Consider the following 19290-nt stretch of genomic DNA (forward strand, 5'->3'; position numbering starts at 1 on the left):
TGCCGCCCCTCTCCGCAGACTCGGGGCGCCTAAGAACAATGATAAAAAACAACATGTAACAATCCAATTTAATAAAACAACTAAAAACCCTTATTACAAAACCCAAACATACACACAAACATACCATACATAACTTGTAATGGCCTAGGGGAAGGAATATCCTAACTCCCCCATGCGTGGCGACAAAGGTGGGTCTTGAGTAATTTGCGAAAGACAAGGAGGGTGGGGGCCGTTCTAATCTCTGGGGGGAGTTGATTCCAGAGGGCCAGGGCCGCCACAGAGAAGGCTCTTCCCCTGGGGCCCAACAAACAACATTGTTTGGTCGACGGGACCTGGAGAAGGCCAACTCTGTGGGACCTTATCGGCTGCTGGGATTCGTGCGGTAGAAGGCGGTTCCGGATGTATTCTGGCCCAATGCCATGTAGGGCTTTAAAGATCATTACCAACACTTTGAATTGTGACCGGAAACCGATTGGCAGCCAGTGCAGGCCGCGGAGTGTTGCAGAAACGTGGGCGAATCTAGGAAGCCCCACGATGGCTCTCGCGGCCGCATTCTGCACGATCTGAAGTTTCCGAACACTTTTCAAAGGTAGCCCCATGTAGAGAGCGTTGCAGTAATCGAACCTCGAGGTGATGAGGGCATGAGTGACTGTGAGCAATGACTCCCTGTCCAAATAGGGCTGCAACTGGTGCATTAGTTGACTAGATTCCTATGTCTAGGCAAAAATGTTGACTTGGATGACAGTTAGATCTTCAGTGATTTGGATGATGGCAAACGAGCCAGGTCATTGTTGGGGAGTCGCTCCTGGTGCCATCTTTTTGCTTCTGTCAGGCTTGATGGGTCGATGGGAAGTAGCTGGAGTGGTTGGTGAGCTGCTGAGGCCCTCAGGCATAGAAAGCCCACATAAAGATGGCCAGGGCCATCATGATCACAGCATTAATGTTAACTACTTGCTTCCATAGTTTGTGCTCTGTGATGCCCGCCCGATCCTGGAGATCTTTGTCCTTCTCTTCTGGGTTCAATTCTGGCTCCTTGGCGCTGCCATAATTCATCCCACAAAACCAGGCCAGGCCTTGTTGTAATTGTCCACAGGAGGCCATTGTTTTGGGATCTGCGTGGAGAGAGAAGAGGCATCTGGAGTTAGGGTTCTCTCAAAACATTGTGATGATTGTGAAATTGTGATAAGGGCACACTCAAAAGGAAAGTCTCTCTCTCTCTCTCTCTCACACACACAGATAAAATTTGATGGTTTGGGAACACACTAGAATTGTCTGGATGTAGGTTTTATAAAGTCTGCACCTTGTTTCCCAAATAATACCATGTAAGAACTAATGCGGTGTAGTGTTTAAGGGGTTGGACTGGCATTGGGGCGGTGGTGAAATCCAGGTGGGTCTTTTTAGTACCAGTTCTGTAGGCATGGCTTGGTGGGCACTGTATGGTTTGGTAGGCAGGGCAGAGGAAGGATATTGCAAAATTCCCACTCCCACCCCACTCTGGGGCTAGGCATTTGTTGGTTCTCCAGACTACTCATAATTTCTTCTAGAACCTGCCAGATTTCACCCCTGCACTGGAAACCCCAATTCAGGTCCCTCCTGATTAGAAGATTTGAGGTAGATCACTACCTCAAAGGAAAAATGAGTCCTATTTTATTTTTATTTTTTTATCCTGCCTTTATTGCTTTATAAGAAGGTACCTTGAAAAGTAATAAAAGTATTTTATAAGTAATTCAATGTGGCAATAATACTCTTCCTTCATCTTTCCCCTCTACAACAACAAAACATGCCTGTGAGGTGGGTTGGATTAAGAAAGAGTGATTGGCCCAGCTTTCATGCCTAAGGCAGGACTAGAACTCGGCCTCCTGGTGATTGGCTCAAAGTCACCCAGCTGGCTTTCGTGCCTAAGGTGGGAGTAGAACTCACAGTCTCCTGGTGATTGGACAAGGTCACCCAATCAGCTTTCATGCCTGTGGGGCTAGAACTCACAGTTTCCTGTGTGATTGGCTAAAGTCACCCAACCAGCTTTCATGCCTAAGGTGGGACTAGACTCACAGTCTCCTGTGTGATTGGCCAAAGTCACCCAACCAGTTTTCATGCCTAAGGTGGGACTAGCACTCACAGTCTCCTGTGTGATTGGCCAAGGTCACCCAACCAACTTTCATGCTTAAGGCAGAACTAGAATGCATTGTCTCCTGGTTTTGGGGCCATTGCTTTAACTACTACACCAAACTGACTCTGCTTCGAGCTCCCGAAGGAAGGGAAGCTATAAATCAAATAAAGAATTGGCACAACATGCCCTCACCATCAACTTCTAGGACCAGTTCTGGTCTTCCATTCCCGGTGGCTGCATTCTCTGCTTGCCGTTGGGGCTGTTTTGCTTCCTCCTCGTCTTCCGTATCCAGATCGACCCGTGTCTCTTTGCTGTGCCTGAGGCTGAATACCAGCCGATGCAGCTGTGTTGGCAGAATGAGAGTTTTAAGATGCACAGATGGTCAAACAGAATGACTGGGCGGGAAAGGGGATTCTGGGAACTGCTGCCCAACTCAACAACAAACTGGAAAAATGGCTCTATAAAGGAGAAATGAGTACATCCAGTGGTTAGGTGATCAATTTCTGAGCGAGGGAGATGAAGGGATTCCAGGTCTATTCCGTGGAATCTCCATGCTGTCACCATCCTTGATTTTCTTTGGAATTTATTATTTGGATTTGTATGCCGCCCCTCTCCGAAGACTCTCCGTCAGGGCCTAGGAAGAGCAACTTGTAAACAAATCAATTGCCCGGTGAAAGGTTTGTGAACCAGCTTAGGATCCTGAAATTCTTTTTTAAAAAATGCATCCAAATTAGAAGGTGAGAAATGGGGGCTGGGGAAAAGTAGGAGATGGAGTATGGAGGATTAGAGAAATATTGGGAGTGGGGTGGGGGAGAGGAACCCCCCTCCCCTGAAATTAAAATCCAATTCAGGCTTCGTTAAAAATGTAATAAATTCAGGTGTGTGTGTGTCTGTGTGTGTGTGTGTGCGTGAGAGAGAGAGATGGATGGATGGATGGATAGATGGATGGAACACATACAATTACTGATATCCATACAAACTTCCAGCAGACGTGGTTGGTAAATCCACAGTAACTGAATTTAAACCTGCCTGGGATAAACACACATCCATCCTAAGATAAAATACAGGAAATAGTATAAGGGTAGACTAGATGGACTATGAGGTCTTTTTCTGCTGTCAATCTTCTATGTTTCTATACCAACAAACATTATATATATGAATGTTCCAAACTATGGTTTATAAATAGATGAAGCTTGACTCTTGCAGATTTCTTAGTCCTTTTTTATCTTTCATATACGAAAGAGAGGAGGCCTTTCTAGGCCACTGCCTCTATGATTTGGAGGTCTGACATAGAAGAACATAGAGTCCTTAGGGAGTTGGGTGGCATATCAACAAATCAATTAATCAAGCAAACAAACGGAAATGGGGAAGGGAGCACAACTCTTAGAATGCTATTTTTTAGCGACCAGACAATGACGCTGAATTTGTATGAACTTGTAACCAGTTCTCGCACTTCGCGCAACTCCCTGCAGTTGTGGTATCTCATGATCGTCATTTACAATCTTCCCAGTTGGCTTCCAACAAGCAAAGTCAATGGGAGAAGCCGGATTTGCTTAACAACCAAATGATTCACTAAAAAACTGCAGCAATTCACTTAGCAAATGTGGCAAAAAAAAAAAAAGGTTGTAAAATCGGGCATGAGTCACTTGTTTAGCAATGGAAATTTTGGATTGTGGTCATATGTTGAGGACTATCCTTGCATTCCAATGCACTCACATTACTTCCCTACTCCCCTCCCCCTACAAGTTTCTCCTTTACTTACATGTTTATCAGGAATCGGTGAAGTGCAGAGCGAGATGCCCACAGCCATGGCAGCTGTAGCCAGGAACAGGATAATGGCAAAGTAAAGGTAGTGGACGCCACAGATCAGGTGAGGGCAGTTACTTGGGAAGAGGCAGCTTCCTGTCCCATAGATGAATTCTGGGATCATTCGAGCCAGGCCTATGGCGAGTCCTCCCAGCATGCCCCAAAAGGCCCCCTGAACATGGAGGATGAGGAACAAACAAGAATTATATTTAGGCATTAATCAGATGTTGTGGCTATATATGTAACAATTTTTTCTTAAAGCAAGAGATTCAGTACACTTGAGACTTTCCTGCCTATGGAACATATATATGTGTCTGTCTGCTGTTTGTCTGTCAATTACCTACCTACCTACCTGTCCACCCACCCAACCACCTACCTACCTACCTACCTACCTACCTACCTACCTATCTATCTATCTATCTATCTATCTATCTATCTATCTATCTATCTATCTATCTACATCTATCTATCTCTACCTACCTACCTACCTACCTACCTACCTACCTACCTACCTATCTATCTATCTATCTATCTATCTATCTATCTATCTATCTATCTATCTATCTATCTATCTATCTACGTCCATCTATCTATCTATCTATCTATCTATCATCTATCTATCTATCTATCTATCTATCTATCTATCTATCTATCTATCTATCTATCTATCTATCTATCTATCTATCTATCTATCTACATCTATCTATCTATCTATCTATCTATCTATCTATCTATCTATCTATCTATCTCTGTCTGTCTGTCTGTCTGTCTGCCTGTCTGCCTGTCTGTCTGTCTGTCTGTCTGCCTATCTATCTATCTGCCTATCTATCTATCTATCTATCTATCTATCTATCTATCTATCTATCTATCTATCTATCTATCCATCCATCCATCCATCCATCCATCCATCCATCCATCCATCCATCCATCCACACATACAATACTATATATATGCTCTAGAGGTTAAAGTTACTGCCTTATGGGCAGACTCCCCAGGTTCAAATCCCAGTAAGAGTGTGGCTAGCTGATGAAAGCAAAATAGCTTGAAATAGATCTATACTGACTCAGGAGAGGAGGAATTGTCCCTTCTCGATGCAAGGGGGCGCAGGATTATTAGCAGGCAGGAATATCTGAGGAGGAAGTATGAATGTGTGAATAGCTCTATAGAATACTTGGCCACGCCTTGTGGCTATATAAGGAGGTGTCTCGTAATGAGCTATTTATGAACATCAACGCTCGACAAAAGGGGCATGGCTTAGACATTGTGACTGAAACCTGTTTCTGCTAGAATTAAGTATTAGAAGCTGCAATTTGCCTCTCTGGGATTTCTGCCAAGACATTGTGAGTTATAGTGATTACAAGAACATTTAATGAGTTTTGGGCTCCTGGCCTGAGACTGTAATAAGAAGCCAATAAATGTACCTTGAAAATGTCGCTGAGTGTTCACTAATATCTATTTATCCATTATTTCTGCTATGAACATTTATACTGCAATATATACTGCAAATGTGTATTCTACGTGTGTGTGTGTGGGCGGGTGTGTGTGTGTTCTTGAGAGGCTTATCACTTAGACAGAACAACCAGTATTTGGAATCTCTGAATGGTCACTTATATAGGAAGTCCAAATTGGCTTAGGGCAGTTAAGGTAACCTAGAGATACCATCACTCTAACTGGCCTTAAAATTCTGGTACACTTATTTCTTCTATTTTGAGTGTTTGTGTTTCCCCTCCATGGAGCTCACCCCTTATGTGGAGTACGTGGTTGGCTGTGTCCTCTTTTTTTTTTTAACCAGCTCACCTGCTCATTAAGCCTTTTGACAAAGACTCCAAGGAGAAAAATGGCAGCAATCGGTGGAGCCAGATAGCTGCTGATGGACTGGATGTAGTCAAAGAGTTGTCCACCTTGGGCAACCTGTACCACAGGGATCCATGCGATGCTGATCCCCACAAGCAGCAAGATCCACACCCTGTAAAGAGAAACAGCAAAGTCAAAATACAATATATCCTTTGATCGGGATGCAGGGATAATTTTGCAAAGTGAAGTTTAATCGAAGGTAGGTAAGGATTTCCGTGGGCTTACTCATGACCACGTAATATTTGCTTATCTTGTGGCACAAGTGAGTTCGAAGATTCATGCTTCTAATGCAGTTGACATGGCCTGCAGGATGGCAAAAATATCAGAGAAGTGGACAAATCTGGGAACCTTGTAGAGTTTATTTATTTGTTTGTTCGTTCATTCGTTCGTTCATTCATTCATTCATTCATTCATTCATTCATTCATTCATTCATTAGAAACATAGAAACATAGAAGGCTGATGGCAGAAAAAGACCTCATGGTCCATCTAGTCTGCCCTTATACTATTTCCTGTATTTTATCTTAGGATGGATATATGTTTATCCCAGGCATGTTTAAATTCAGTTACTGTGGATTTATCTAACACGTCTGCTGGAAGTTCATTCATTCATTCATTCATTCATTCATTCATTCATTCATTCATTCATTCATTCAATTTATTAATTGGATTTATATGCCGCCCCTTATAGCAGTGAGGGGCCAGTGTGTATCATTAACAATCCTTGATGATGCCTTCCAACTTCCAAAATTAAAGGAAATAATCTCACAAATTTGCCAGACCTTGCAAGATTTCAGGGGCCATGCATTAGTTCTTGTAGATCAGTTATGGTGAACCCATAGCACGGGTGCCACAGATGGCACGCAGAGCCATATCTGCTGCCACGTGAGCTGTTGCCCTAGCTCAGCTCCAACATGCATGTGTGTGCTGGCCAGCTGATTTTTGACTCACACAGAGGCTGTGGGGGGGGGGCATTTTTGGCTTTCACAGAACCTCCAGGGGGATGGGAGAGGTCGTTTTTATCCTCCCCCGGCTCCAGGGAAGTTTTGGAATCTGGGGAGGGTGAAACACGAGCCTACTTGGCCCACAGAAGTTGGGAAACAGGCCATATATGGCTACAGAGGGCTTCTGGGAGAAGCTGTTTTTACCCTCCCCAGACATTGAATCATAGGCGTGGGCACTCGCGCATGCTCTTTCGGCACCCAAGGGAAAAAAGATTTGCCATGAGATATGTGTGAGAATATTAACTTCTTGCAATGAATGAATGAATAAATTAATTAATTAAAATGAATGAATGAATGAATGAATTGAGTTTTGGTCCTTGTCTCGGTGTATAACTCCCCCCTTTTTCTTTGAAAATGTGGCTGTCCTTTCAGTTAAAAGCTTTAAATTGGTTGGTATCACCAATCACCAATCTTCCTCCATCTGGCTGAGCATTGCAAGAATTACAATAGAGCGACAGCACATCTATAGGGCACCCAATGGAGGAAGACTAACAAGATGCCAGCAGTTACTTTTGTAATAGCAAGGCAAGAATGTACATGAACATAGGGTATTCCAGCTTTCTTTCTCACCGGCCCACAATCAACAGCTCCCTCTCCTTGGCCTGTGGCCTCATGCGTTTGTAGATGTCCATGGTGAAGAGGGTGCCACTGCTGTTGAAGATGGAGGCCAGGGAACTCATGAGGGCTGCCAGCATCACAGCTAACATCAGCCCCCGAAGACCTATGGCAATGAAACATTGAGAAGGAACAAGGAATGAATTCCAGCATTCAGTGTCCCTTGGGCTGAGCAGCTGGTTAAATTCACACCAGAGCTGGGACTTCTAATTCAATGATAGAGCCCCAAATCCTGCTATCTGTAATAAGGCTGGTCAAACTCCTCCATTATTGTTGATGGTTCAAACTAGATGGGACAAATTGTTTGATTTTGCAGGTGCTCCCCAAGGCACGGAGCTGTTACAAGCTGCTGCTGTCACCAACAACTTTGGCTAAAGCGAGAGTGTTGGGGTCAGGAAGGAAACAATCTCATTCTTACCATTTGGCATGAGAGACACAACCAGTTTTGGATAGGCGATGTTAGAACACCCAACTTCTGTGCCACATATTTGCTTACATTCATCCGGAACGATGCAAGCTACTTCGTCTGTAAAAGTGAAGAAGAGGAGAAGGAGAAGAAGAACAAGAAGAAGAAGAAGAGGAGGAGGAGGAAGAAGAAGGAGAAGAGGAAGAGGAAGAAGAAAAGGAAGAAGAAGTAGAAGTAGACGAAGAAGAAGAAAAAGAAGAAGAAGGGGAAGGAGAAGGAGAAGAAGAAGGGTGAGCAATTCTGCTATAGGTAACAATGCTGCATTAACATAGCATCTGCAAGTGCACACAGATGTATATGACTACACCATACAGGTGAATTCAAAAAATTAGAATATTGTGCAAAAGTTCATTTATTTCAGTAAACCAACTTAAAAGGTAAAACATAATATATGAGAGAAACCCACTACATGCAAGGCAAGATAGTTGAAGCCATGATTTGTCATAATTGTGATGATTATGGGATACAGCTCATGAAAACTCCAAATCCACCATCTCAGAAAATTAGAATATTACATGCGATCAATAAAAATAAAGATTGTATATAGAACAATCACGGACCTCTGAAAAGTATAAGCATGCATATGTACTTAGTACAGTGATACCTTGTCTTACAAACCCCTTGTCATACAAACTTTTCGAGATACAAACCCGGGGTTTTTTGCCTCTTCTTCCAAACTATTTTCACCTTACAAACTCAAGCCGCCGTCACTGGGATTCCCTGCCTCTGGGCTTCTGTTGCCAGTGAAGCGCCCATTTTGCGCTGCTGGGATTCCCCTGAGGCTCCCCTCCATGGGAAACACCACCTCCGGACTTCCGTGTTTTTGTGATGTTGCAGGGGAATCCCAGGAGGCGCAAAAACGGGCACTTCACTGGCAATGGAAGTCCGGAGGTGGGGTTTCCCAGCAAGGGGAGCCTCAGTGAAATTTCAGCATCACAAAAACACGGAAGTCCGGAGGTGGGGTTTCGAGGACTTCCATGTTTTTGCGATGTTGCAATTTCGGTGAGGCTCCCCTCGCTGGGAAAAACCCACCCATGGACTTCCGTTGCCAGCGAAGCACCCGTTTTTGCGCTGCTGGGATTCCCCTGCAGCGTCACAAAAACACGGAAGTCCGGAGGTGGGGTTTCCCATGGAGGAGAGCCTCAGGGGAATCCCAGCAGTGCAAAAACGGGCACTTTGGCTGGCAAAAGGGGTGAGTTTTGGGCTTGCACGCATTAATCGCTTTTCCATTGATTCCTATGGGAAACATTGTTTCGTCTTACAAACTTTTCACCTTACAAACCTCGTCCCGGAACCAATTAAGTTCATAAGACGAGGTATCACTGTACTTGGTTTGGGCCCCTTTTGCAGCCTTTACTTCATCAATGTAAAATAAGGATTGCATATAGAACAATATTGGACCTCTGAAAAGTATAAACATGCATATCTACTCAGTACTTGGTTTGGGCCCCTTTTGCAGCAATTACAGTACTGCCTCAATGCGGCATGGAAGCTATCAGCTTGTGGCACTACTGAAGTGTTATGGAAGACCAGGATGCTTCAATAGTGGCCTTCAGCTCTTCTGCATTGTTTGGTCTCATATCTCTCTTCTTTCTCTTGACAATGCCCCATAGATTCTCCTATTTTATTGATTCCATGTAATATTCTAATTTTCTGAGATGGTAAATTTGGGTCCATATAACATAACGTGTTGCCAATTTAACAACTGCAGTGATTCACTTAACCACTGTGGCAAGAAAGATTATAAAATGGGGCAAAACTCACTACCCCCGTTTCACTTAGCAACATAAATTTTGGGCCCAATTGTGGTTGTAAGTTCAGGACTTCCTGTAGCATCTGAAACTGCTCTTTGGCTCAGTTACACCAATCATTTCTCATTTGTCTTCTGATATCTACATTCCAACTATCACCGCAGAGGTGTACCTGGATACAGGATCCGGCTCATCATGCCAGGCATTACCATGAGGAACATGGGGAGTAGTTTGAGGTACCCACAAAGGATGCAGCCAGCTTTCACATGGGTCAGGTTCTTCCCGGCCAGACACCTCTGTACTATGACCTATACAGGATGTAAATGAGATTTTCTGTAAAACATCTGTGCCATTTTCTTCATTTCTGTTGTAGGATTTTATTCATTCATTCATTCATTATTTTATTTTATTTTATTATTTATTTTATTTTATTTTATTTTATTTTATTTTATTTTATTTTATTTTATTTTATTTTATTTTATTTTATTTTATTTTATTTTATTTTATTTTATTTTATTTTATTTTATTTTATTTTATTTTATTTTATTTTATTTTATTTTATTTTATTTTATTTTATTTTATTTTATTTTATTTTATTTTATTATTTTTTAATGCCGCTCATCTTGTTAGACTCAGGGTGGTTTACAACATGTTAGCAATAGCACTTTTTAAAACAGAGCCAGCACATTGCCCCTACAATCCGGGTCCTCATTTCACCCAACTTGGAAGGATGGAAGGCTGAGTCCACCTTGAGCCGGTGATGAGATTTGAACTGCTGACCTGCAGATCTAGCAATTAGCTTTAGTGGCCTGCACTACTGCACTCTACCCACTGTGCCACCTCGGCTCTTTTTAGATATCCTCTTTAGATACAATATATGGGGTTGAACAACTATATGATCACAAAGTACATTCTTCAATGGGATATTTTGATTACAAAGTTGGCCATAGCATGGGATTGCACTACATGGCATATGGACAATTCTTTTAAAATGATTGTGGCTGAGATGGCCACTCATAGAGGCCATTAGAGAGAATTCTGTTTGGATCTCACTACATTAAATAGGAGTTTTCCTTTTCCACAAGGCACCTGCTGAAGAATTTTTCCATGTGTAGGAAGAAAATCTGCTTCCAAGTTGGGAGAAAGACACTGGAAATAAAATGGAGGTTGGCTGGTTGGACTACAAGTGCACTAGAGAGCCTTCCGTCCCCTGTCCTATTGCTCTCCTATATCTCCTATACCTTTCTTCTATTCCTATATCTCTTCTCCTATTCTTTCATTCATTGATATGTTCTATTCCTATATCTCCTTTTCTATTCTTTCATAGATATACTTTACTGTGAGTATCTCCTCTATAACCTTCATCATGTATTTTACTATGTGTATATAGATGTATACCCACTAAAACCCTCATTGTGTATTGGACAAAATAAATATAATATAATATAATATAATATAATATAATATAATATAATATAATATAATATAATATAATATAATATAATATAATATAATATAATATAATATAATATAATATAATATAATATAATATAATATAATATAATATAATATAATATAATATAATATAATATAATATAATATAATATAATATAATATAATATAATATAATATAATATAATATAATATAATATAAAATAAAATAAAATAAAATAAAATAAAATAAATAAAATAAGATCTCTGTTTATTTGGTTTCCAGAAACTTCAGTGACAGCAGCACGTTTCTGGGGTGGCTGACAAAATGGCTGAGTGAATGGATGGATCTTTATAGGGTGTATAAAGGGTGTTTTATAGCAGTGATTTTCAACCTTTTTTGAGCCGCGGCACATTTTTTACCTTTACAAAATCCTGAGGAACACCATCAACCAAAATGACACTCTAACACAGTACTTATTATACATATAGTTAATAATATAGTTTCTAAATATATTTATATTCATTTAGTGTGAAACCTGGGCCTGTTTCGATGAACATGTAGTGGTGGCAACATTTACCTCCAGTCCTGACCAGGATTAGAAATCGGGACCATGGGGAGGAGTAGCAGCTTCAACTACTCGCCGCGGCCACACAGTGACAAGTGTGCGGCAGCCCGAGCAGGGACCTTCCTGGGGTGTGGATGAGAGGCGGCCTGCAATTGGTTCATCGCTAGTGGTCGGGATGAATCCTAGAAGGTGATTGGTCAGTGAGCATTCCCTGTGCCTCCACTCTAGCTGGAGGGGTTGTGAGGGGAATGTTTATGTTTGGATGGAGGCGGCTGGCGGCGGGCCAGATAAATGGCCTCCGCGGGCCGTATCCGGCACGCGGGCCATAGTTTGGGGACCCATGTTTAATTTCCCCATGGCACACTTGACCATGTCTCACGGCACACTAGTTTGCCATGGCACACTGGTTGAAAAACACTGTTTTATAGGGTGTAGGGCAGCCATTCGAGCTCCTACTGGGGCAGAGCGTGCAATTCTCTGCATATGCACAGACTTGTGGCCCAAAGTAGTCCTGTCCAGGAGCTACCAGTGGGAAGAAATCCTCCAGGAAGGAGAGTAGCTCGTCAGGGAGATGACATCGTTATCGCTTCGTTCCCACTTTGTCCGTTTGCCACTCACCGGGGGGACTGGTAAGCGGGTGAAGTAGAAGCAACGTCGTCTCCCTGACAAGCTGCTCTCCTTCCTGGGTGGGGTGGTGCAATTCAATTGCTGCACATGAGCAGAAGCTGAATCTCACATGCCAGTGTGTGCACCGCTGGCAGTGACAAAGCTGTATGCGCAGCTTCATTTCTGCTGGTAGAACGGCGTTCCATGCCATTCCACTTGCTGCCTAACCCTGAGTGTAGGCTGTTATCAATCATTGCCAATGTTGTGGAATGCCTATCTTGGTTAATATTGATTTAACGTCCTGCTTAATATATAGATTATTTACTCAGTTCTTTGTCCTGTTTAGGGTAAAGATTATTTACTCAGTTTTCTGTTCTATTTAAGGAAAAGATTAAGCTAGCAATCAAGCTATACGTTTGACAATTCTGTCTGTATTGCTTCAGAGGTTTCTTTAGATATTAACTTGTTACTAGTTATTTATTTATTTATTTATTTCATTTGATTTGATTTGTATGCCGCCCCTCTCCGTAGACTCGGAGCGGCTCAAAACAATAACAGCTTTCTTTGAGATAAGTCAATCTTTGTAATTGTGTACAATTACAAAAAAAGTTTGCTAGAAGAATAAACAAAATCTGACCGAGAGGAGAAGGCTTTTGAACACAAAGGTTTCTTCTCAACCCAGAGAGATTTCTTGCTAGCTTGGAACTGCTTTGCTCAGAAAATCATCTCCAGATCCATAATTACTACAATAGGGTTTTGGGGATTGGGGATTGAGATGCTCCAGGGTGGGTTGTGCAATGTAGTGGTGGTGGGTTAATCCTATTGTGTTCTAAATGTCTTAGAATTTAGGGGTGGGTAATGTAAATTTTAATTCCATCAGCTCCAGCTGTGGGAGCAGAGCTGGAGGCATTTTGTTTATGAATTGGCTGGCCTAGATTTCTTAATGGGCACAAAATGTCCCTCTCTAAAGACTTCAGGCATCTGCTGGAGGTGGTTTTCCAATAGCAGGAAAACCTGGGCTGCTTTCTGCCCTTAAGAGCATGTTTCTCCATTTCTCTTTGGGGAAATATAACATTTTGCCTCTACTACTTACTACCTGGATTTGTAGTTCTGATCGCTGCTACCCCACTGATGGTGGGGTGATCATTTGATTGCTTTTTAGATGAATTCTATTCTATTCTATTCTATTCTATTCTATTCCAATTCTATTCTATTCCTTTATTCTGCTTTATTCTACTCTACTCTATTCTATTCTTCTACTCTACTCTATCTACTCTATTCTATTCTACTCTACTCTACTCTAATTCTATTCTATTCTATTCCTCTATTCTTCTCTATTCTATTCTATTCTACTCTACTCTATTTTATTCTTCTACTCTACTGTACTCCAATTCTATTCTATTCCTCTATTCTGCTCTATTCTATTCTACTCTATTCTATTCTTCTACTCTACTGTACTCTACTGTACTCTACTGTACTCTACTCTATTCATAGGTAGTGGGAGTCTTCTAGGTAGCTCTGTTGCTTTGTAAGTAAGGAACTGTGAGTTTAATCCAGATTTCAGAAATGAGCACACTATATTTATTCCATCTTATCCTTCTCTAAAAATCATTCTATACCTGGTCACTGCACCAATACCAGAGTGAGTTGATGGAAAGACCGAAGATGAGAGCTGGCCAGGGTAGATCGCTAGTGGTGGCATCTCTGATCATGTGAAAAGAGTCTTCACGGGGCAGGTAGCAGGAAGACGAGATGTTGTAGAGGGCAGGGATGGGCGAAAGCCTCTGCTTGGGAATAGCCTCCATGTATTTGTCAAATAATCCTTGATAGCCACCGATTTCATTGAAGGCTGTATGGGAAGAATCATGGTCACAATGGAACTGAAATTGCATTTTTATTCAATGTTATATTACACTTCAGGGGTGGGTTCCTCTTACCTTCCTATATATGCATGCGCATCGTGACAATTTTGATTCCGTGCATGCACAGAGGAAAGATTTTCCTTCCCTGCATGCTCAGAAAGCAAAAAAAACCCCCACCAAAACTTAGGAAAAAAAGTTGGCACCACGCACGGACCAGCAAAAACAGCAACATTGTGTGCAAATTGCGCAATCAGCGGGCTAATACTAGATTGGCACAGCGGAGCACATTGGTAGGAACCCACTTCTGTTTGGAGAGCTCTTCCCTGCCTATGATTTTTCCCAGTGCAATGAAATTGCAATCCAGGATAGTAGGTTTTTTTTATCACAGCTTTAAAAAAATTAACTTTTGTTTTAGATTCATAGGATCAGTTGAAGCTGAATAATTTAATTAATGAATATATAATAGCAAAAATGTCAGAATTTCATTATATGTACAAAATCAAAAGACTTACCAGTATATAACTATGCTCATCACAAGAATTTTAGTAAATAAGAGTTAGTTTGAAAAGTTTACTGATCCAATTTATCTCTGGCTCAAAAGATAAAAGAGTCATGCCTCTTTAAAAAAATGTACAAAAAATAGGTGAATCTGTGAAAATGGTGTTCTTTTTTGTCCTTAAAAATTGGGATTTGTTTTATGCGGATTCTCACCATTTCTGCCCTTTTTAGTGACAAAAATTTCAGAGCGTCACATTTGATGGAATGATTGATATAATGTAACGTGAACTCTCCCTATAGAGAATTAATGATCAATTGTTCTGACTGTCAGGGAATGTCTCCTGAATTCTAAGTTGCTTTTCTCCTTGATTAGTTTCCATCCTTTCCCTTTGTGCATGCACAGAGGGTTAAAAACAAGAAAATTGTGAGTGGAGTGGGTGGGTGGAGCCTCACACTGCTGTCGCTACTGGTTTTCTGGATCTGAGGTAGGTTCCTCCCAGGTGGGACCTGTTGCAGTATAGCAAGTTATGTTAGGATAGGATTGTGTTAAATCTGGATTTCTAGCATAAAAATATATATACTCTGCCTGACCCTGATTCTATAAAACCCAGGACAAGGAAGGGCAATAAACTCGCCTAATCTGCATTCCTGGGAAACGGGGCTCAGAATAAACATCTCACCATAAACAAAGCTTTCACAACTCTGGACAGGACATTATAGGATCAAAGGGGGGGAAATTTCATTGCCTGGAGCACACAAACCAGCAGGGCAATTAAGAAAGATTAAGCCAGATAAAGAAGAAACCTTCAGAGAAACTAGGTGTGAATAAACATCTGCTTTTAGGAAGTTCCAAGGAGATTGTTCTTGATATCTATGGGAAAGGAAGAACTCAAAAGGATACGTCTGAAGCTGTATGGTTGATGTATCATTTGATATGTATATGTAATTATACCCCATTTCCTTATATTCCCAAATAAAAAGGAGCGCATGGCTCTACTCCATGTCACTTCACCCAGAGAGAGACAATGTGTCCAAGATTTCTTTCTAGGATTCGTGTTCGTGAGTGACCCCACTGGGTTGCTCTTAGCCTCTTTTGAAGGCATTGCTTTCATTAGGACTCAGCAGCATCCACAGGGACCAGTTTGTCTTTAAAAAAAAATTTTTTTAAAAAAAAAATCCGGGTTTTTTTCCTGAGCATGTGCAGAAGTCAAGTTTCCAGCCTTTTCTGGTGGGGTGAGATTAATTTTTTTTGTTAGTACTGCATGAGGCGCACCCACACAGCGTGGGAAGAAGCAAACCAGCAGCGAGGTAAGTTAGAACCCACCCCTGCTCTGAACCACTAATGGCCGCCTCTACCAGTTCGCCCAGACCGGGACGAACTGGTAGCATTTCACCCTGTTTTACCCTCCCACCCTTCTTTGAGCAGTGACTAGGCAACTGGTTGGAAGTCAAGAACTAACTGTATCTACTTCACCGCTCAGAGTCTGTCAGGAGTTGGGCAGCCTATAAAGCCAATAAACTTAAAACTTCCATTGTGTTTTCTTATGTGTGAGGCTACTGGAGTTCTGCAGTTTGAGATGACAGAAGAAAACTAGTCTTCGTATCTTCAGAATTCTACTCACCAAACCCCATCAGGACAAAAGCGCCTCCAATCATGACCGAAGTCTGGACTGTGTCAGTGTACATCAAGGCTGCTAATCCTCCTGAAAGTAAGATGGAGACTCATATGCAGGTATGATGGTGATGCCTTTGTTCCTCATACAATTGGCTCTCTGTTATTTGCACCTGGTTTAGGCAACTGAGTCATGTTGACAGAACTATATCAGTAATTTTTGACCTGCGACCCCCACCGAGCCCAAACAAGACAGTTGTAAAATGACTTGTGCCTCATTTTACAACCTTTCTGGCCACAGTGGTTGTTCTGCCGGGCTTCTCGGCACGAGCCCTCAATTAAGTTCAAAGGTAGGAATTCAGACACACACAGTTGTAAAGTCAACAACACTGTTTTTATCGAAAGTAAAATAGGAGCCAAACACACTTTTAGTCAGTCAAAGGGCTCGCTGGCTGGGGAATTCTGGGAGTTGAAGTCCAGATATCTTCAAGTTGCCAAGGTTGGGAAACACTGGTCTAAGGTACAAATTTCTCGCTGCCACTTTTAAGTGTGTGAACCATTATGGTGGGTCCTTTCTAAGTTCCTTCTTCTGACTGTTAAACAGTGCAGGGCTCCTCCCTCTCTTATCTGTTCATTCCCTAAGTAACCTCTCTTTCCCTCATTCCCAAGGTCATCCACACATGATCCCCTACAAGCATTCACAGGCAGGCAGTGGTTTTTTTTTGGAAAGATGCTTTCCCACAGGATTCTGGTCCGACTCATGGCAGACCGAAGACATCTCTGCACATGGGCAGAGATGTCAACCGCCATGCAGAATGAAAGACTGCTAAGTTAAACTGGTCCTCCAAATTTCTCCAGAGAAATAGAAATCAAGAGTTCTCCCACAAATGCTTTGATTGACAGATTCTTGTGAAACTGCAAAAGAAAGGTCTCTCCACCTGTTTGAGTGCCAAGGGGCAGCATCAAGGGGCAGCAAAAGCGGAATCTTTTCATGATGAATTTTCTTTGTAATCACTTTTGGAAATTATTATTATTATTATTATTATTATTTATTATTTATTATTTATTATTTATTATTTATTATTTATTATTTATTATTTATTATTTATTATTTATTATTTATTATTTATTATTTATTATTTATTATTTATTATTTATTATTTATTATTTATTATTTATTATTTATTATTTATTATTTATTATTTATTATTTATTATTTATTATTTATTATTTATTATTTATTATTTATTATTTATTATTTATTATTTATTATTTATTATTTATTATTTATTATTTATTATTTATTATTTATTATTTATTATTTATTATTTATTATTTATTATTTATTATTTATTATTTATTATTTATTATTTATTATTTATTATTTATTATTTATTATTTATTATTATTTTTATTATTATTATTACTATTTTTTATTATTATTATTATTATTATTATTATTATTATTATTATTATTATTATTATTATTATTATTAGATTTGTATGCTGCCCCTCTCCGCAGACTCGGGGCGGCTCACAACAGTGATAAAAACAATACATAATGACAAATCTAATAATTAGAATCTAAAATAACAATAGTACGTTTAAAAAGTCTAAAAAGCAAGGAACCCCAATATAGAAAACATACATACTGTCATATCATGCATAAAAAGTACATAGGCAGGGGGAGATGTCTCAGTTCCCCCACGCTTGACGACAGAGGTGGGTTTTAAGGAGTTTGCGAAAGGCAAGGAGGATGGGAGCAGTTCTAATCTCTGGAGGGAGCTGATTCCAGAGGGTTGGAGCCGCCACAGAGAAGGCTCTTCCCCTGGGTCCCGCCAGATGACATTGTTTAGTCGACGGGACCCGGAGAAGGCCAACTCTGTGGGACCTGGATCTAGACCTTAAAGCTACTGCCTTACAGGCAGACTCCCCAGATTTAAATCCTGGCAAGGGTATGGTTGGAAAACCATTTATCTGAAACGGTATACAGTCTCCTGCTCCAGCAGGGTTTTGGATTGGATCTCGAACATCCTTTCCAGCTCTATTAGCCTATGTTCTACATGTGCTTGTTTAGGGAAAAGAAATGTCATATGATGGTGAAAGGTTCATTCTGTGAACAATTTTCTTCTAGATTTCTGGTCTGATTACTTCCTGCCTACCGCTTTGTTCTTTGTAAAAGAGATTAAGTTTTAATTGGCTGATAGGTTTTGTGTGTAGGTTGTGTGCTGGGCTGCTGGCATTTGGCCTGGCTATTTGGGCATCCAGAATTGTAGCATCCAACTGAAAGAGGAATGGTAATCCTGGGACAAGTGTCAATTTGGCAAAATCCAGTAGGGAAGCGAGCCCGCTTATTGGCCCTTAAATTTTGGTTGTGAGGTGAGGAGAAGAATTTTTTAATGGCCATATTCCGAAAGAAGATTTGGATGGATGTGAGGAGAAATAGGATTGCTGAAATATAAGCCTAGAAACCTCAACTAATGTCAAACAAGTTGGTTAATTTTGTTTATTTTAATTGTTTAATAAAGTTTATCTTTTTTTAAAAAGAAAAGAAAAGAAAAAGGGATTGCTCTACACTACTAAGCAAGAAAGTAAGTAAGTAAGTAAGTAAGCAAGAAAGCAAGAAAGCAAGAAAGTAAGAAAGTAAGAAAGTAAGAAAGTAAGAAAGTAAGAAAGTAAGAAAGTAAGAAAGTAAGAAAGTAAGAAAGTAAGAAAGTAAGAAAGTAAGTCAGTCAGTCAGTCAGTCAGTCAGAAAGTAAGTAAGTAAGTAAGTAAGAAAGTAAGTAAGTAAGTAAGAAAGTAAGTAAGTAAGAAAGTAAGAAAGTAAGTAAGTAAGCAAGAAAGTAAGTAAGTAAGTAAGTAAGTAAGTAAATAAGTAAGTAAGAAAGTAAGAAAGTAAGAAAGAAAGTAAGTAAGTAAGTAAGTAAGTAAGAAAGAAAGTAAGTAAGAAAGTAAGAAAGTAAGAAAGTAAGAAAGTAAGAAAGTAAGAAAGTAAGAAAGTAAGTAAGAAAGTAAGTAAGTAAGTAAGTAACTAAGAAAGTAAGTAAGTAAGTAAGAAAGAAAGAAAGTAAGAAAGTAAGCAAGAACGTAAGTAAAAAAGTAAGTAAGTA

General features: G+C 40.5%; 1 protein-coding gene across 1 annotated transcript in view; it reads right to left on the reverse strand.

The window, feature by feature from the left end:
- Window positions 1–50: 50 nt before the first annotated feature.
- Window positions 51–19290, reverse strand: part of SLC5A2 (solute carrier family 5 member 2) — a 28800-nt gene continuing 9560 nt past the window's right edge. Inside the window, exons 7-15 of the mRNA XM_070729402.1 lie at window positions 16191–16271; window positions 13828–14057; window positions 9775–9910; window positions 7804–7911; window positions 7341–7491; window positions 5712–5880; window positions 3870–4085; window positions 2300–2450; window positions 51–1112 (exon numbers count right to left, since the gene is read on the reverse strand). Of these exons, the coding sequence (XP_070585503.1) occupies window positions 886–1112; window positions 2300–2450; window positions 3870–4085; window positions 5712–5880; window positions 7341–7491; window positions 7804–7911; window positions 9775–9910; window positions 13828–14057; window positions 16191–16271 (1469 nt within the window). The 3' untranslated portion in view covers window positions 51–885. The remainder of the gene's footprint in view (window positions 1113–2299; window positions 2451–3869; window positions 4086–5711; window positions 5881–7340; window positions 7492–7803; window positions 7912–9774; window positions 9911–13827; window positions 14058–16190; window positions 16272–19290) is intronic.

The sequence above is a fragment of the Erythrolamprus reginae genome, chromosome Z (assembly GCF_031021105.1).
Source record: "Erythrolamprus reginae isolate rEryReg1 chromosome Z, rEryReg1.hap1, whole genome shotgun sequence".
Lineage (NCBI taxonomy): Eukaryota > Metazoa > Chordata > Lepidosauria > Squamata > Dipsadidae > Erythrolamprus > Erythrolamprus reginae.